The sequence below is a fragment of the Castor canadensis genome, chromosome 2, assembly GCF_047511655.1.
Source record: "Castor canadensis chromosome 2, mCasCan1.hap1v2, whole genome shotgun sequence".
NCBI classification, from domain to species: Eukaryota; Metazoa; Chordata; class Mammalia; order Rodentia; family Castoridae; genus Castor; species Castor canadensis.
Window position 1 is genome coordinate 63,462,232 of NC_133387.1, and position 21,311 is coordinate 63,483,542.

The 21,311-nt window shown below is 35.7% G+C and overlaps 1 protein-coding gene across 6 annotated transcripts in view; it reads left to right on the forward strand.

The window, feature by feature from the left end:
• Magi2 (membrane associated guanylate kinase, WW and PDZ domain containing 2) overlaps positions 1–21,311 on the forward strand; it is a 1,413,820-nt gene that overhangs the window by 928,038 nt on the left and 464,471 nt on the right. For all 6 annotated transcript variants that reach the window (XM_074064888.1, XM_074064889.1, XM_074064891.1 and 3 more), the window contains exons 5-6: positions 6,838–7,045; positions 16,597–16,676. In XM_074064888.1, coding sequence (XP_073920989.1) covers positions 6,838–7,045; positions 16,597–16,676 — 288 coding nt within the window. The remainder of the gene's footprint in view (positions 1–6,837; positions 7,046–16,596; positions 16,677–21,311) is intronic.

A 21,311-nucleotide genomic window follows, 5' to 3' on the forward strand; every position in this document is an offset into this window, starting at 1 on the left:
GCCTCCAGAAGGAGCTGGCCCTGCCAACACTGACATAGGACTTCAATTTCCAGAACTGTGAGACAATAAATATCTGTTTTAAGCCACTTAGTTTGTGATATTTTGTTGATAGCCCTAGTAAAGTATTCCTTACCATTTGGACCACATTCTCTTTGACTGCATATTGCCTAGCTTACTGCTTGGCTTTTATTAGGCTCTCAATAAATGTTTATAAAATTAATTAATTAAATAACTAATGCTTTTTCCCAGTAATATAGAAAATATAAGCCATTTCCTCCTCTCACTGTTAAACATTGAGTTCCTCTGATGGCTGTGTTAGATACTCTTGCTTCCACATGCTATATTGTCTCCCTAGAAAATTTTGTGAAACTCTTTTAGGTATCATTTAACAAATCATTGCAATAATCCCTGTAGCACTCTGGGAGTCACTTCTTAACACCCTCCCCCATTTTGCCTTGCATGTCTAGAAGGATACTTAATTTGACTCCACTGGAACCTTAACTTACTCTGTCCAGCAGAGGTGGACTCATTGATCTGATAGAACTTGGAAGAATAGTCTAATCCTGGCTGGTTCAATTTTCTTTTTGCTTCCTTTAAATATTCTCTTGCTTTTCCTTAAATAAGTCTGTCCCTTCAGAGAAGGGTTCACTGCTGACAATATATAAATTAGCCTGATTCTAGGTTTCGCCAGATGCCCCTGACTCTCATCATACCCTAGATGATGAATAGCAAATGTGGTGACATTATGGCTCTCTATCTGTCTCACTCACTTTTTGTCTCAATTTAGTCACATGGAGGAGGTAGGTGCTACTTAGTACTTTTCTCTTAACCCAACACCTGATAGACTGATCAAAAGGACTTTTCTTGTCCCCCATTAAAATCTTTTCAAGAATCTTGCACATTTTAAGAATTGATTTCATGCTTTCTAATTTAATGATTGATTAAGGATAAAGAAAGGGATTGTAAACAAATACCTTAAACTGGGAGAACCTTACCAGTAATCTCTTGCATATCAATAAGTATGATTATAGACTTCTTCAAAGCCTAGACTTTTTTTTTTCAAGAAACACCTTACATTTCTTTTGAGAACATAATAGTATTATATAGCAGTAAGACAAAGTTCATAGCTAATCTTCTTAAATGAGTTCTCCATCAGGATATTCTATATTTTCTTTTCATCATTCTTGAACCCACTCCAGTCAGGCTTCTTCACCTATCACTCCACTATGAATACTACCATAACTGGTAGCTAATGTCACCCATGATTGCTAAATTGTTGATTTATACAGTTTTTATGTCCTTATCTTGCTGAACTGTTCAGAAGCTTTAGTGACTGCTGTTTCCTTCTCATTACTATTTCTTGGCTTCTTATGGTATGAAGGTCTGCCAGTTTTCCTATTACTTCCACGATTGCTGTCCTTCTCTTCTAGTTCCTTCTCTCAGTGACTGTCAAATGTTGGGAGTTCATCAGACAGCTGCTCTAGAGATTCTTATTGCAATTTCTTACACTGTTTCTCTTGGCAATTTCATTTACTCATGGCTTAAATTATATTACAATCTAGCCATCTGCTGTTGTCTTTCAAGTTGATCCTCTCCAGCCAAGAACTCTCTGACTTGACACTTCCATTGTAGGTTTGGCATGGACCTCTAACTCAGTGTGCCCAAAACTATATCCACAGCCTTCCCTCACCCAGAGTCCTGCTCCTCCCTATTCCCTAGCTCAGTGAACAACTTCCCCATTACCAGGACTTCTTTCTCATTTGTACAGTTTTTTGAAAATTATACAAAATTCTATACTCTAAATAGTTCATCAATCTAATTTTTTTTACATCTCCATGCCAACACTGTCTCCTGTCTGGGGCACAAAAATAGCTACCACTGGTCTGTAAACAACTATTCCTGCCATCTACAAATCCCCAGAATAAGAGGATCTTTGTGGAAAATGAAAATCTAATTTTGTCATTCACTTGAGTAAGACTTATCAATACTACCTCACTGTTCTCAGGATATATTAGGCCTTACCAAAACCAGTCCTTATTTGTCTATTTACCCTTCAATTTCTTCTAAAAGAAATCTCAGATTTGATGGCACATTGGAAAAGAGGCTTTCCATAGCTACAAAGATTAGGTGCATGGACACATGTAAGATCCCAACTTTGGTTTTGGTTTTTTTTTTTTTTTAGGTTTTTATTTTTCTTTTTATTGTGCTGGGAATACTTTGCAACATATACAGAAGTTCTTACAGTATACCATAGTTGAATTTACTCCCTCCATCATTCTCCTTTAACTCCCTTCCCCCACTCTTGGAACAGTTCAATAAGTCTCATTTTTCCATTTACATACATGTATACACAGTATTTGCACCATATTCACCCTCCTAGGTCCTATCTCCACATCCTCCTCCCTCACACTGGTACCAATCCCCTAGGCAGGACCTGTTCTGTGCTCCTGTTCTCCATTTTTATAAAAAATAGCATGACATTTTTGTTTGTTTAAGATAGCTATACAGAGAGTTTCCTTGTGACACTTCCATGTATATATGTATTATAACCCAAATAGGTTCATCTCCTCTATTTTTCTCCTTCCTACCTTAGTCCCTTCTTATGGTGATTTCAACAGGTTTAAAAATTCTATATTCATTCTTGTATAAGAAGTGCATCAACCATAGTCACCTTCTTAACTTTTTTCTTTTGCTATCCTTCTCCCATAGATGACCTCTCCATAGTGTCACTTGTTTTTCACAGTATTACTGTATTTGTATTAGGTCTATATTCCACATATGAGAGAAAACATGTGGGCTTTGCCTTTCTAAACCCAACTAACTTCACTTAAGATTTTGTTTTCCAGTTCCGTCCATTTATCTGCAACCAATAAAATTTCATTCTTCTTTATGGCTGAATAAAATTTCGTTGTATATAATTTTTACATTTTCTTAATCCATTCACCATTTGTAGGGTATTTGGGCTGTTTTCATAACTTGGTTATTGTGAATAATGCTGCAATAAACATGGGAGTGCAGGTGCCTTTGTTGTAACCTGACTTACATTCCTTCAGGTATATATCTAGGAGTAGTATTGCTAGATCATATGGAAGTTCTAGTTTCAGTTTTTTGAGGAGCCTCCATACAGTTTTTCATGGTGATTGTACTAATTTACATTCCCACCAATAGTTTATGAGGGTTCCTTTTTCCAACAACCTCGCCAACATTTTTTGTTAATGGTGTTCTTGATGGTAGTCATTCTAACAGGAGTGAAGTGGAATCTTAACGTGGTTTTGAGTTGCATTTCTTTTATGGCCAGGGATGTTGAGCATTTCTTCATGTGGGTTTTTGTTGTTGTTGTTTGGCCATTTCGACTTCTTCTTTTGAAAAAGCTCTGTTCAGTTCATTTGCCCATTTCTTTATTAGGTTATTGATTTTGGGGGAGTTTAGTTGTAAGAGCTCCCTGTATATTCTGGTTATTAATCCCTTGTCAGATATATAGCCAGCAAAGATTTTCTCCCACTCTGAGGGCTGCCTGTTCAATTTGGTGGTAGTCCCATTTGTCCATCTTTTTTCTTAGTTGTTAAGCCATTTGAATTCTATTGAGGAACTCATTACCTATGCCTATTAATTCCCATGTGTTCCCTGTTCTTTTCTATACTAGCTTCATAGTTTCAGGTCATATAATAAGATCCTTAATTCACTCTGAGTAGATACTTATAAAGGGTGGAAAACATGGATCTAGTTTCAGTTTCCTGCATGCAGATATCCAGTTTTCCCAGCAACATTTGTTGAAGGGTCTGCCTTTTTTCTATCATATGTTTTCGGCTCCCTTGTCAAAAATCAGGTGGGTGTAGCTGCATTGATTCATATCTGGGTCTTCTGTTCCACTGGTCTTCATATCTGTTTTGTGCCAGTACCATGCTGTTGTTATTGCTATGGCTCTGAAGTGTAGGTTGAATTTGGCTATTGTGGTACCTGTAGCCCCACTTTCTTTTTGATAAGATATTATCACACTTAAAATTATATGAGGACAACACATGGCATATTTTGAGCACAGGAAATCAGAACCCTGCCTCTCTTATTCATTCTTCTGTCATAAATGCCTGGCACAATGGAATACTCAATAAATATTAATTAAGAGAGTGTTGTGTAAATGATATGCTCAGAGCTGACTTTGCACTTTAACTTTTCAAATGTCACACAGTGTCCAGATGTTCCACTTACATACCACAGCATATTCCACATATTCATACTTACATATTGCAATGAACTAAGACAAAGAGAATTGAACAATAGCCCCTTCTCATGCTCCCTCATTCTACACAGCTTACAAAGTTTGAATCTGTATGAGGCATTGTTGAGAGACTGCATCTCTAGAGGCCATATTATTTTCATAATTTCCTCTTTTTAAGGGCAAGGCAATAAAAGCTTCTAATGTGTTCTTGTGTTTCCTAATCCCTAATAGAATTTAATATAATTCTCCTATATTGAGGCACATAAGGGAAAAAATGATTTAAGTAATTGACATTGAGACAAAGATGAAATTCTACTTTAATTTACTCATTTAAGTTATCTTTATTAATTTTGAAGTTCTAAAACTAATAGCCGATCAATGCAAAGACATGTAAAGAAAGCTTCTCTTATTGCCATAAAAATTTCCTGTCCTGTGATAATCAAAGACAATCTGTTGTACATGCTTCCAAACTATTTTGTTGCACTATAGATTTTTGAAAAATCATATATATGTAGCTATGAGACCTAGATATTTGCTTATTCATAAAAATAGGGTTAATAGCATATATTGATCTGAAAATTGGATTACTCTTCAATAATAATCATAAGGACCTTTCCATATCAGCAGGTCTAATTCATTGTTTTTAAACTATGGTAATTATAAACAAAATTTATTTAATCATATCCTGATTGAATGGCATTCATATTGTTTCCAGGGTTTCATTGCTACAAACAATACTGTAATAAGTACAGTATCTTTATCCAATAATGTCCTTAATTCTAGAGGATATATTCTCAAATATATGAGTCAAAGTAATGTGGTTTTTTTATTTTAGAAACTATTGATTGTTTCCAATGATTGGAGAATTTTATATTTCCAACATGGCTGCCTTGTCCTCATGTTGCCTCTCGATATATTTCAGTCCCTCTGAATCTCAATAGTGCTCTCCGTCCAGTTTGGTACTAAGCTACCCTCTTATAGGAACTTCTACAATATATTTTTCTTATTTACTATAAGATATTTCTTTTTATAGATGGTGCCTACTCTACTCTTCCTTGAAAAATAAGACTCAGGTTCTGTTCATAATGCCAGAAAAGCTAAATGGAAAAGAAAACCACAGACAGCTCAGAGAAAATCCATGCTATAAGATTTCCATATAGCACTTTTCTTTCAAGAACCTGTCTTTAACACACCTTACAAATTTCCTGAAGTGTAATTAGCCTTCATATAGAGGATTTATTTCTACCTACTTTTAATTTTTTCCTTTTCTCCCTCTATATTGAGATCTGTGTTTTGATCAGTTATCATGTGATAGGTAGAAACAGTCTTCAAATACTCTCCTCAGATAAGACACATGGGTAGTATTCATTCAGAACTTTGCATGTTTAAAAATGGCTTTCTTTACCTGGACAAATGCTATCACAGTGAGTTAAGTTCTTGGGTTGTTTCACTTATTGTTTCCCTCAAGATAGTATAGATGTTACCCTATTCTGTCATTAAACTTAAAGTATACGGGTAAACATTCTGCTGCTCTTCTGTGCCTCGTCCTCCCTCTCTCCCCTCCTTCTTCTTCATAAGTAACCACATTTCTTCAGGGTAGAAGCTGCTAATATTACTTTTTAACATTGTACTATGGAAATTTCAACTAGATGTGTCCATGGGGTTTGTTGCATTGATCTGTCCTCCAATTTAATGCAAGTTCAAATATTTCTTCACTTTAGGTAAACATTCCTCTATTTGTTGTTGGCTTCTTTCTTCTCCATGGGTTCCTTTTCACTATGTAATGAATACTATTTGCATGTTGGGGTTCTTGTGCCTGCCCTCCATACTTGTTGTCATATCTCTCAAGTTATGTATCTATTTTCACTTTTGTTCTACTAGTTTTCTATTGTTGCTATAACAGATTACAAATTTAGTGGCTTAAAACAATGCAAATGCATTAGATTAGAGTTCTGCAGATTGCACATCCAAAGTGGGTTTCAGTGGGTGAGTAAATTCAAGGGGCTGGCAGGGCTGCCTTCCTTTCTGGAGTCTCTAGGGAAGAAGGCACGTCCTCTCCTTTTCCAGCATCTCAATGTGGGGGTGTCCCTGGCTTGTGGTCCCATGGTGCACCTTCATAGCCAGCCACATGGCAGTCCTTGGCCATTCTACATACTCACATCTTCTTACCCCCCTGCTCTGCCTGCCTCTTCTACTTCTAAGGTCTTTGCACTATAATAAGCCCACCTGGATAATCAAAGATAATTCCCATCCCAAGTTCATTAATTTAATCACATCTGCAAATCTTCTTTGTCATGCAAGGTAATATTATGCTGTTCTAGGCATCAGGACATGACGTCCTTACAGTGCCATTATTCTGCCCACCACACTTGTACTGAGAATGGTCCTTACATTTTAACCTTCAAAATCCCAGTTCAGTAAACAACAATCAGTTGAATGACAGACAAGAATAATAAGTGAGAAAACTTAAATAGACCTCATGATCCAAGGTGTTTGCAATTATGCTTTTTCAAACATATTTCTTATTAGCCTTCACAGTGCGTATTCCCTGGTATGGCATATGCCATACTCCTTCCAGTTTCTGTGGCTGGAGTGATTGACACATGCTCTTGTTCTTACAGAATCCAGTGAACATGAAGACAAGACTGCAGGTGCCTCAGGGGAGACACCCTCCCAGCCTTATCCTGCACCCATGTACACTCAGCCAGAGGAAAAGGAGCAGATGGATGATACAAAGCCAGCAAAGCCTGAGGAGAATGAGGACTTGGACCCATTGCCTGATAACTGGGAAATGGCCTATACAGAGAAGGGTGAAGTCTACTTCATTGAGTGAGTTTCAGACATTTCTTTGAACATTACTACAGAGATCATAGCATTTTTATTTCTGGTCATAGCTTTTGTTTGTGAGCGAATAATGGGATAATGTCAACACAGCTAAGGGTCCTAGAATACAGCCACATATGTCAAAGAATGAATTAAGTGATTATAGCCTAAAATCAATAACAATGGTCACTAAGAAGGCAAGCATCTCTCCCTCTCTCTCTCTTTCTCTGCATTAGAGTTTGAACTTGGGGATTTTCACTTGTTAGCCAGGTCCTCTACCACTTAAGTCACATGCCCAGGCCTTTTGTGCTTTAGTTAGGGTCTTGAGTTTTTTTGTCTTGTTTTTGTTTGGGCTGGCCTTGGACCACTCACGAACCAAGATCCTTCTCTCTATGCCTTCTGTGTAGATGGGATCAGAGATGTGCTCCACCACACCCAACTTGTTGGTTGAGAAAGGGATCTTGCTATCTTTTTGCATGGGCTAGCCTTGAAATTGAATTGCTGATGTGAATAAAACAACCAAAATGTTCATTAGAAATAATAAAAACTAAAAATATTATAAATACACAGTAACTCTTTATTTCAGAATCATATGAGGACCAGAGAGAAAAAAAATAGTAATAATAGAAACTGAAGTTCTCAGTGTTGGCAGTAGATTAAAAAAAAAAAAAAGGTAAATTCTGATTATTCAAGAAAAATATTAAATCTGGATTCCCTGTCCCAACCTAGAGTGATTTATGACTTAGATCTCCATGGGCAGAACTCAGTTGTGAAATTGAAATGTTACCACATACCAATATTTAATTCTCACATGAAGCTGGAAACTTTGATACATGTGGCCGAGGGAATACATAATCAGGTAATTACTTGGTGCTCTGCTTGACTCCAACACAGATGAGAATTGCAGTGTTTTTCAGAAAATGAATCACTAGCATTCACCTTTCAGCAAATGTTCTAAAAATTTAAAGAGAATAGAGTCCCTTGTGTTTTAAAAAATCTCTTATTGTTTCTTACTATAATGACACAGAGCTATCTTTTCTCAATCAATCGAAAAGAGGAAGTTATGTATAATCTTGTAAAATATGACCAACTAAAAAATCCTCACTACATGTGTATTTAGAAACATAATGGTGATGTTAATAAGCACAAATGACATCATTATAAACTAGAAGTCAAAATATAAATCTTAGCTATAAGGTCATACATTGATGTTCAGACCAATTAATCTTCAGAACAATATATTTTGATTATATATTATGGGGAATAAAGATATATGGGATAATAAAAGAAAACCAGCATAAGTTGATTGAAGAACTATATCCAGACAGTATTTCCAATAATGCAATCTAAAAACCTTCTTCCTTTGTGATTGTAAAATGAACTTTCCACTTTTATCTGTGTCAAGTTTTATGGTTGTGAAGAAAAGAGACTGTAGAAGCCAGAAGTTGTGTATGAGGCTCTATCCAGGCTTGGAAGAATCTAGGAAAATGATTCTGTTACTCCAATCAGTCAACCAGTGTTGGCATTCATAAATTCCTAAGATTTGTCCCTGCCCTCACACTTGTTATCAAGTTGGGGCGGAGAGAGAAATTGTTGTAAACAACACCTGAATTTTGTGATACTATTCAGAGGAAAAAAAGCTTAGAATTAAAATCTTAGTGATATTCAAGAATAGAGTACATTTTTTTTTACTTTTCAATTAAATATGGATAAATTATTTAAGATGTAAAAGGAGACATTATATAAATAAATAAAATTAAACATTTAAATGTTTTGAAAAGGGAAAGGTAGAGTAACATAAAAGGAAGGTATAAAATTTGTTCATATAAATTTATTTCTAAATAGAAGAGAACTCTGCACTGAAACATAAACTTTAAATATATTTTTTAAGGATCAGTGTGGTCACACATATCTGTAATCCCAGCTACTTAAGGTAGAAGGATCTTGGTCCAAGGCCTACCCCAACAAAGCACAAGCTCCCACCTGAAAAATAAAATATAACCAAAAAGGACTAGGAGTGTGGCTGAAGTGGAAGAAGGCCCTGATTTCAAAACTCCAATTTGAACTCTGCTAGCTAGCTAGCTAGATGATAGATAGATAATAGATAGATATTTTTTCAAGATAGAAATAAACATTATGGGTTTTGAATTAAGGTCACAAGTAATTCCATTTGTCTTCTCTGCAACAAGTTTTGAAATATTAATTGATTTACTTGGGATTGCCCAGTGGTTTGCACACCTTAGTCCTTTAGAAGTTTTTCATTGAAAAGACTTGTCTTGGTTTCTGCAGTTGTTCTCAATAGCCAGTTATGTTTTCCACACTCTTCAAACTGCTTCTTTTGATGAATGATAAAAGCAGATTTCTTTTATAATTTATAATGATATTTAATGGGAAAAGGTGAATATCTGATAAATACTTTTAAACAACATAATTTTAAATTATGAATGAGTGCACTTTTCCAAACATGCTTTTAAATAGCAATAATGGCTTATGCTTAGCAATTTCAAAAGACTATCAAATGCATAATATTGTGTAAAGCTAGTAGTTTCTTTGACTCATAGCATTATCTTCATCAATATTAATATTATATTTTGAAGAGAACAGGTTTTGAGTTGTTTTGGCAGTGCTGGGAATTGAACACAGGGCTTTCCCATGTGAGAGAGATCTTCTCCCATTAAGCTACACTGCCACCCCTTGTATTATCTTTTAATATAAGCAGAACATTAACTATAAATTCAAATGAGAAATATGCAAATCTGGATGATTTATCATATATTGAGTGCCTACTTTTTTCTGTGTTCAGATTACCTTAATAGAAATAGCTACTATGTTAAATATTCACACTGTTCATTTAATCCTCACTTTACAAAACCGAAGCTTATAGAAATTGGTAACTACTTGCCAAGAAGTCCTGTAAGGAGGAAGTGGCAAAGCCGGTGTTCTTTGATTCTATTTATTCAACAAATGTTTACACATGCTATGTAGTAGAAACCATTTTCAACCATGGAAATTCAATAGTCAATGAACTAATAGGCTTTATGCTCTCATGGGGTATAGTCTGTCTGCAGGGTTCCTGCCCTTAACCAATTTACCATGATGCCTATTTTACATACATTATTATCATAACCACCCTGCAAAGGACTTGATTTATCCTCATTTGATAGATGAGGTTCTCATGCATCCTTAGAAAAACTAGCATTCACAAAGCGCCATAGCTCTGTCACTCCAAAGCCATTCCCACTGTCCCATAGGACCTCTAATTTATAAACCAACATTGTCCAAAGTAAACTGTATATTACAAATAGTATTTGTTTAATAAGTTTCTTGGCCAGAAATTCATTATTCTAGAGGCTAAGTGTTCCACAAAGAAGAGCTGCCACAGGGTTAATCTGGATTGACATGCTTTGGGAATCCCATTAAATTACTTCTTTGTTTTGGAGTCAGTTTAGTTAGTGACACAAAAGAGACTGCTATTGCTTTGGCAAAAAACAAAACCACAACAAGAACCTGTTTGTCTACTACCATCTTTCTGCATGGCAGTGAATACTATGTCATGTGAAGTAATATATTTTTAATGTAGGTTTTTGAATCACATCTGTGATTTACATGACTATACATGGTTTCCATATCTTTGTCAGTGTTGAGTTTGTTATTAAACTCAAACAAACTCAAAGTAAGTCTGTGTTTCTCCTTGTGTTGCTATTTCTTCATTCTCTTGTTTGATCATTGCCCACAAATTTAAAACTTTTCAGTTACTACATGGAAGATAAAGCACTTTGAAAATGTTTTGGAAAGAAATACAAAATCAGTTTAATGAGATACAACACCACCAGGAAAACACTTGCTCATTCTAGACTTGGCTCATATGGCCACCAGTCACAAAAATCTCATCTAAGTTTACTTTCAGTAATATGTAGTATAAGAAAACTAAATATATTGTATATATTTATATTTTTTCTTATGCCTGCACAAAATTCTGATAGTATCCCCAGCAGAAAAATTAGTGTTTTAGACAAAATAATGTGAAACATGCATCCACAATATTCAAAACAATATTTATAGTAAAACCTCTTTTTAAAATCTTTGTTACATACATGAAAGCAATGCCACAGCAAGCGCACAGACTCATAGGCTTAAGAAAAAATGTAAGAATGTGTTTTTGAAAACAAACACTACAGAGGTCATTGGCAGTATTTTTATATGTAGATTACCTGTTAGAAATACAAAATATTAGTGAATCTTTGAATAAATAGAGTCTTGAAATTTCCAGTGTTCATCATCAATTATGCATATCCAATCATTCCCTTTGGTAGTTCTTTTTGGAAGGATGACATAGAAGGAAGGTGAAGTCTTTTGGAAATGACATAATCATTCTGAAGATTTTATTGGCAATAATATAAAATATAATCAATGTGCATACATTTAAAAGTAATGTTTGCTTAAAAATTCATAAAATATAATCAGTGATCTCTATTATTTTTGTCTCTGAGCCTATAAAACTACTACACTTGAAACCTTCATGTACACACACATTTTGAATAACTATTGACTCCAAGATCTGTTATAATTTATAGCGAAAATGAAAGGAACGTTTATTTATAAAAAGTTTCTTGTTACACTCACAGAATTTCAGCTGATGAAAGAAAAGACTTCCAATATTCATGCAGTAGTGGAAGCATTGTTTTGGTCCTGGTGGCTAAATAAAGAAAGGAAAGAAGAAAAGGAAACACAGAAAATGGAAAGGAAAACATGCCTTAAACTTAGGTTGAGTTGGATCACTCTTAAGGGTCCATTTATACAGACCTAAGAAATTAGAAAGGGGATTACATCCTAACTGGAAAATCAGAGTGAATGAAAAAATGAAGTGGAGGAGAGAATGTGTCATGAACTATAAGAAAATATTTAAGCTTTGGTCCTACTAAATACCCTACTGGGAATATGTGGCCTAAATAATGTATACACATGTAAGTAAAAGTAAAAATGATGAAATTAAATTTAAAAAATAGCAATATAAATAAATAAATAAGTACCCTACCCATTGACAGCATGTTTTATTAATTTTTTTCTGATGCTTCTGGGACTGAACACAGGGATTCATACCTATGAAGCAAACACTCCCCCACTGCTTTGTAGCCCAAGCCTTATCTTTCACATTGCCCTTACAGCTTCTAAAGCCTAATTCATTTTGATTTGAAAATGAATTGAATAGAGAACATTTTTCCAGGAATATTGTGAGTGCCTTCTCAGTCACAGTGCTCTCTTCATTTCTATGCACATACAATTTAACATATTATCTACCAAGCTCATGGGACTCAACACTTCCAAGGGAATTTAGTTACTACTGCCCTCAAATAGTGGCTAAAGTGCTCTAAATGACTGGCAGGAGCTTGGACTAGATCCTTGATTACCACCTGAAGAAGGGAAAGGAAGCATTTGTATAATGAAAAGCAGTGTCTGGCTCATTATGCCTCTGTCTTCAGACCCTATACTTTGGGCTTGGGATTCAGTTACAATAGCTCTTAGGACTAGGATCCTAGCCTTGGGCAAGTTACCCAACTGCTCTCAACCTTTGTTTCCCCATCTACAAAATGCAGTTAATGATACTTAGCCACAAAGTTCTTCACATTGAATGACAAGATCTATGTCAAAGTTCTACTGAGTTCCTGACAGTAGACCACCAAGAAGAGCAAGATAGCGAGTATGACTTTGCAGCACTGTGCTGTGCTGTATCAGTAGCTTTTCCTGTTGAGATGAAGCACACTTTATATGAAAAGAATGTTTTCTCAGAAGATAAGATGTTATTATTTAACCTGCTGTTTTTGTCAGTTTGGCAAAGGTTAAGCTTACAAAATGTACAGAAATTTCTGATTCATTACAGGTCAGCTTATGCATATCTTCAAGGCCATCCTGATATGAATTTAAACTAGAATTCCAAGTTGAATGAAATCTCAGTTCTGGTTTATTCTAGTCCTCCACATAGACTCAGTACATACTTCAATATTAGGAAAGAATTTTGAACATACCCAGAGGATAAATCATTTGTGTTACATTTTCATCCTAATTTTTAATATGACATTGACTGAATTTAAATAGCTATTGACTTTTCCCCACTTGTTCTCTCATTTTTCGTGATAGTGACATTAGATTCAACCAATATATTAGTGTGATTCAAAGTTTCTAGAAAATATATATTCCAATTCTCCAGATACAATAAGAAATGTTTCTGTGCTAATATATATAGAGAGAGATATGATATATAATACATATTATATACGTACAATAATAATATGATTATACGTATATGTTACATATGCACACATATACATATATGTTTATACATTTACAAACATATATGTATATATTTGTATACACACATATGTAATGCAAAATAAGATTATGTAGCTTTTCCATTTCCTTTTCATGTCATTTGTGGTGACACACAACTGCGCAGATACAGAAAACTGATGTCATGCATCTGAATCCACCCCAGCTAGAAAAGTGAAAAGAAGTCACTGCCTCACTTGAGGAAAGGTACTATGCAGATTGCAAGAGATCCCTCAATGATTGCATTGTGTACACAGTTTCCTGCCCAGCATTTAATCCTATTTTCAAATGGAATTATTAAGGTTCAAAAGTACATAATTTATGGGAAGCAGAAAAGCTATTTGGTCTGTTGTCTCCCAAATGCATTAAAAATATCCGCTTTGTAAGACATTTTGGAGGAGCTTGCAAATTACAAAGCTGGTGAGAGCCAGTGTTGAAAACTACTGTGCTGCATTTTCATGTGAGGTTTAAGACAATTACTGGAGGTAACTACTGCCCACAGTCTTTCAGAATCACTTCTAAAGAGCAGCTAAAAATGCTGTTAACCATAAGAGACTCTATCTGTCAAAATGTATTAAAGTGACACACTGCTAATGCTAGTTCAACCTAAAAAAATTTATTCTATAATGAAATGCTTTATATAAACTCAGGAAAGCAAGGAAGCTGGCAGTTCTCGACTAAATTAGCCAGTATTTGAGACCTATGGTGGTGTGGTACAGAAATGGTCATTTTACTCCCTGCAGTGGCATGCTAATGGCCCCTTAATACTTACGCATAGATGCATTTGCATTGTGAATTTGTTTGAAGGACCTAGAAATGACTTTTCTCCAGAATGGGGAAAGGATTTGGAAGAAGCAGGTGTGGGTAAAAAGAAGAGAAATTTTATTTTCCTTGCCCACCTCCCAACCTTTATTTTTCTCTAGCTCATAGAAACATGGGCACACACAAACAAACACACACACACATACTGAGGTGTGTGCATACAAAGTATTTTAAAGCGATTATCTTTCTTTTTTAAAAACTGAGAGTGGCAACCCTGAAGTCAGTGTTCCCATCCCCACATTCAATATAGTCAGAACCTGCATCCATGAGTGTCAAGTCTTCAGTTCAAAAGAAACGACTGGATTACAATGACATCATATGAATGAGGGCTGGCAGATGAAAATGCCTGCTATACTTTGTATCCTCCTGAAACTTGATAATGAAGCACCAACAGACATCACAGAGGTCAAATTGAGGGAAATAAAAGCTGGAATGCTTTCCTGATGATTTATTTGATGGAATTCATAGCCTTTATCTGATTAAATTATTAGAGCCCTGTTCAGAGGCATCAGTCACTTAAGAGCTGATTAACGTGAGGAAAGTGATGGAGGAGATTTCCTTTTTGTCCTGTATAAAACACAGAAACAAAAAGGAATTTCCTCAAGAGCAAGGTCTAGTATAACCCACAGGTCTTAATTTCTCAGTTCTTAAATCAAACATGGCCCACATTTAGGCAGGTGGGATGTTAACCCAGAAAATGCTGCTGGAAAAGGGCGTCAATACTTGGAAGTGCATTTCAAGATCCAAAGTCCATCTTAGCTCTATCTTCCCTCCATTCTGGCTCAAAAAATTCCCTCACTAAGGGGTATCTTAAGTCCCTACAAGTTTGCTATTAACTATACTGCCAGAGGGAATTTTCTTACATGTCGGTTCATGAGATTATCTAGCTAACATTTGTGACTGATGTAAAATATAGCTAACTTCCATTGAGGAGAGGATATGCATGCACAATGTCTATCACCATTAACATTCTGACTTCCTTACAGCTGGGCCCAAGTACCCGTATTATCTGGTCCTAATTTCTGTTTCCACTCGATTTTCCATTCTTCCCTTCAATGAATGCTCCATTCACTGTCTTTCTGACTGGTCTCTATAAACATCACACCTTCTCACACCTGCCTCTTTGTACATTCTGTGCCTTGAAGCCCCTACAAATTTGTATTCTTAATAATTTTTCCATTGACAAATGAGCTCCCTTGACACAGCTGTACAGAGTAAATATTTTAGTTCCAATGAGCAGTTGAACAATTGGGTACTTTTAAAAATTATTTATTTATTTATTTGGTTCTTCTTGTTTTTCAGATAATGTCTCATGTTAACTTTGACCATGCTGACTTGAAACCTCCATCCTCCTACTTCCCCTTGCTAGTAGGTGGGACCCCAGGAATGAGCTACCAAGCTGAGCTTGTTTTTGAGATAGTCATGCTAACTTTTGTCCCCTGCTGCCATATAACTGCTTCCTACTTCCACCCTCAAAGTATCTGAGATTATAGGCTTGCTCTGCCCCATTGGGCCCTGAGTGGTTCCTGAATTACAGTGTGCTTGAGAATCCCCTGGACTGCTTGTCAATCATGGAGACTTTTTACCTCCTCTCCCAAAAGGTTTTGATTTGTTAGTTCTGTGTGGACCCAGAATGCCCTGCTAACAAGCCCACCAGGAAATTTCAGTGTAGGTGATGCTGGGACCACCTTGAGAAACACTCCTCAGAAAACATCTCTCTTTTGCTTGTTAGATTTCTGGCAAAAGACTTACAAGAAAAGATTTTTCCTTCTAAAAGGAAAATGTATCTTTTCATTAATTCCTGAAAATTCCATCCCAGAAACATTAGAATGCAGATTTAAATCCTCTACCTTTTTAGCTGGCTTGAAATTGTTTAGGAGTAAGTAAGCCTAATGTGAGCTAATGAAATTGCTATTAATCATTTTTGAGAAAATGTAGGAACCACAAGAACATGCTGTAATTTGCATCACTTCTGTACTGCCTCTGTCAGCTCTGTAGTTAATAAAACAATTGTTTATGAAAAGGGCAGGTTTCAGATGAAAATAATGCTTTTGCAGGACTCAGGAAAACAGAGTCTGTGGACTGTGCTCTTCCAACTGGAGAATCCTGTATTTGTAATAAATTCCTTTTGCTCTGGATGAGTTCTGCATTTTCAATGAGGTTAACTTGGCAACATTCTAGTTGATTTTAATAAAAATAGCTGCTTTGAGGACAGGGAGCTGAGGTTGCCAAATTTACAGCTGCCTTGCACAATTACTCTTACACCTCCTTCAGGGCTACTTAGAACCAGTAAGCAAATTAAGTGTATCGATTGCAATTTTGTTGGACTAACCCCGCTTATTTTTCTCTTAAGGAATAAACTTGATTCCTTGTAGTATGTGTCTGTTCAGAGTGATCTCTTTTCTTTTCAGCCATAACACAAAGACAACATCATGGCTGGATCCCCGACTTGCGAAAAAGGCTAAACCTCCAGAAGAGTGCAAAGAAAATGGTAGGTTATTAAGTTTTTATGGTGTTTCAGCAATGCACTTTGAGAATGTTTGTGTTTCTGAAAAGTGGGACTCACCTAAAGAAGTGATAATCTAGTTGGAACAATTTTCTAAATGTAATATTTAATGCTCAAATAGGAGAGAGAATTAACGCAGCCTTTCAGCAGGGCCATGTGGTTTTGCCTTTTCTCTCTGAGGAGACTGTTGTGAATATCACATCTCTGTCATCTCTGTTGGTTGTTTGACTCCTGGCTTGACCTTCCATCACCTACCAAGGACTTTTTGTTTGCAATACATCTCTCTGAAAACTCCAATCTTTTAGCTGGAGTCAGCTATGATGCACAGCAAAATAGTATTGTGGAACTATGAATAATATTTGGATTTGTATTCAAAGGCATAGCATTCTGCCAATTATTAAGGAACCAGTGTTATAAAAAACATACTTTTTCTTTAATCAAACATTTAAATAAAAGAACTAATTAATTGGATGAATATCTTAGATTATCCATCCTATTTTCCATTTCTCAGTATGTATAGACTTGCTTAAAATGGACTGTTTTTATGCATGTGAAGAAAATTTTTACAATAATTTAAAGGACCAGATGAATGTAAACCTTGTTTTTCAATTAATAAATTATACAGGTTTAATCTGTAACTGATGATCCTTGTGATTTTTTAAAATGCTGAGTTAATGTTGAAAGAATACTTATATAGTTGAGCTAAAATGATAAGTGATGTGTTCTGATGACTTACAACTTGACCATATTCACAGCCTGTTCACAGACATCTATCGTGGAGTTGCTCTTAAAGGTAATAAAAGTGATAAAATGTGTAAACTTTTAAAAAAGTTTTCAAGAAGTCAACTGCAAAAACCTCTCTAATCCTAAAAATCCTTTTAGTTTAACAACAATCTTAACTTTTTCAAATAAAATTGTGCAGGTCTGTTACAGGGCAACCCATCACATGCTAGATACACTGAGTTAAATTAAAAATATAATTTTAATTTTATGTATAGATAAATGCATAAATATCCAGTTTTTAGTTAGTATCTATATTTATGTTATGTTATGTTATGTTATGTTCATAACATATCTCTATCCCTTCTGTGTCTTAGTACAACTGTATGAGGTTGAAATCTATAAAATTATTGTATGGCCTGAGCTTTTGAGCACAGTTAGATTACATTTCACTGACACCAATAAGACGTGCATTGCAAATTGTGGTAAGTTGTAAATTAAAATGACCTGATCTGTTATAACTTAGACTTACAATTTACTTATGCCACAAATGTAAAACCTTAGTATATCCTAATTAAAACAAATCTAGCAATTTTACAGTCTGTGACATATTAAACTTCTCAGCTAGCTTGCTCCTTCGAATTGTTCCTTTCATTTTAGAAAGCTATTAAATTCAAAATTTTAAATCCTGTTTAATTATAATAGTTCAGTGTTGCCAGTTTTTTGCTTATCTGCATTTGTCTGCCATCTTGGGGTGGTAGATGCTTAAAATATGATACCAGTGTCCTGTTGACCACAACTCATTGAAAAATGAGCCCAAGGGCCAGACAAGGTGGATCATACTATAATCCCACTACAGGGGAGATACAGATTGGAAACCAGGAGAATCACAGTTCAAGATACGCCCGGGTGAATATAGAAAGGGGACAACACCACATCTCAACAAATAAGCCAGTTTTAATGGTACATGCTTATAGTCCCAGCTCTTCAGGAGGCACAGGTAGGAGGATTGTAGTCTAAGGTTGACCCAGGCAAAAGCAAGACCCAACCTAAAAAATAACCTGAAAACAAAAAGGGTTGGAGGTGTGCCAACCCTCTAGCAAACACTTGAGTTCAAACACTAGTACCACAAAAAAAAAAAAAGCACAGAAGAAAGAAAAGGAAAATAGATTCCCAGAAAACAGTTTATAATTCAGAATTATTTATAACTGGTCAATTGCTATTTGTTTTCATTATCTACAAGATAAATAATCCATAGGCTATAATCCATATATTATTGGCATGTTGCACAATAGAAACTAGCATCCAAATAATTAGAATACTTTAATTCTATTCACATATTTTAACTTTTCTTGCCACCAGAAGTGCTTTTAGGTAACATTGTTACTTGTGCTTTATTTTTCTTTTTTTTAAATAGCACAGATTCCCATTGCATGTTTAAAATGTTGGGTGTTAATGGATCACGGTTGAGCCTGCCAGCTAAGTCAGTCATGTATCACATAACCAGTCCAGACACAGAAAGTTAGTGTAGCAATTTTCTGGGTTTTAGAATGTACATAAAGTGTGTTTAAAAAAAATTTGTAGGTGTTACAGAGGATGCATCTTTCTCTAGCCAAGACTTCCCCTTCCTCTGCTAGGCAAATAGACTGAAAATTAATTAGCCTATCCCAATCCAGAACTGAGCGAAAGTGTGGTGAGGTAAGCTCTGGTAAGACACAGTTGCATCTGCAGTTTGCCCCTGTTCCAGGACATTTGCCTGCCAAGGTTTTCATCTAACAGTGCAGAGCAGGTGGGCAAACTTTGTCTGTAAAGGGCCAGGTAGTAAATATTTTAGACTTCGTAGGTCATCCAGTCTCTTTGTAATTACTTATTGTGAGAAAACAGCCAAAGTCAATATATAAAGGTCATGGATGTATTCCAATAAATCTTTATTTATGGATACAGAATTTTAACTTTATGTATTTTCCTGTAGCAAAATATTATCCTTCTTTTGACTTTTTCCTTAACCACTTAGAAATGTATGAGCTACTCACTCCTGGATCTCACAGAAATAGAGGTGTACTGGTGGTATCTCTAGGAAACACTTAACCTAGTGTGTTCAAGTGAGGCCTTTCCTTTGGCAGGTCTTGAACACCAATATTTTTAAATATTTTTCTTCTCAGTCCTATAAGACTGCAGGAAATCTAGGGTGCTTCTCAGCTTAGCTTTTTTATTTTTCCTTCCCTGGAGACCCTGCAGCTTCGGAATTTGACAAATGTCACAGGATAATTGGCTGAGTTCTTGAGATCCTCAAGTATATATTTTGTCACTTACATCTCTCAAGACTCCTCAGCTGTCTGCTGGTTACGCTAACCTCCAGCACTGGCCTTCTTACCAGGCCAAGTCCTGTCTCAGAATTCTAAGAGCCCCAAATCAACACAAGCAACTGTGAGTTCTTCCCTTACCCTGCCAGGGTCCTCTGCTCTTTAGACTCTTAGACCTTCTACACCTTGTTTGCTTCAGCAGTCTTCTGATCCCTTTAAACTTCTGGTCCCTTTTGAATATTTTACCCAGATTTCCTGTTTTCACATGGGTTTCAAGCTACTCACTCCATCCTATCCAGAAGGGAAAATTTTAGTGCAGTAATTTTAAAATTGCACGTCACATAGACCTTACTCAGTAGCAGAGCACAAATTGTAATTGTCATAGTTTGGATTTTAATCTATCAAGATTGTGTGCCATATTACATACATGTGCAAACCATGTATGAATGTACATTGGTATGTGCATATGGATATGCAGATATGTATGCTTTTTCAGATGTGTTACATAGGTACCTAATTCCTTGGTCAATTATAATAAGAGGAAGCCAAGTTAAAGAAAGATGGGACACCAACTGGCTTTAATTATCCGTGAGCTAGAGTGAAAACTCATAAATGTTTTCTCTTGGTATCAAGCTGTTTCAGAGAACATGTGTGACTCATTTCAAATACATATCAAACAAACATTTACTCTGTTAACAGTAAAGCAATCATTTTGCCTCTTGATTTAAAGGGTAATACTGCTACTAAACATAAAAACACTTCCTTCTCTCACAATATGGTTGAAAATAACAAAGTCATTGTGTTCTGTGCATTTGTCATAGCTCTGTGCATTTTTGGAGTGTTACCACCAGTCTACAAGGCAGAAAAAAGTGTCCACCTACTACTGGATTCTAATAATAGAATTTGGGGGAGTGCTGTTTAGCAAGCCAATACAGTCTTAGTTAAAATGCCACAGAAATAGCAGTTAGCTATTGAACAATTTGGATGAAAAACTGGTTAAGCTCTGTATAAAGCACCATCATACTGATCACCTTCGTGTCAGTAGTATGGAATTTCTCATGAAATATTTTCAATCATAAACATTCCTCTGTGACATAAGAATAACTGAGTCAGAGAGAATATTAAAAGTGAAGTGAGCTTTATCAAAAATTCTTTTCTTCAGGTTGAAATATGACTAAATTCAGTGGGACCATACTTTTGTGTGGAGAATTTGTGTAGAATTTGGAGTCAAGAAAAATTGACTTAGAACCAAATTTGTGGACTCAGGTCTGGCTTTTCTTACCTGCAAGATGGGAATCACACCTATTTCATACAGTCTTATCTTCATGTACAGGAAACCCAGTTCTTAGGGAATCATGAATTCTAAATAACTATACATTTCCTTTCCTTCCCAAAGGTAGTCTGAGCCAACCTCATAAAAGACCAGGTGGTGGGAGGCAATTCAGAAGGGTTGGCCTACCTCACCAGCTTTGAATTACTCTAGAGATATTGAAGAGATGGAAGTAAACAAATCCATGTAAACTAAAATTATCCATTTAGCTAACTCCAGCTTGATATTACTAGATTGAGATTCCCTCCTCCATTCTGGCTCTAAATT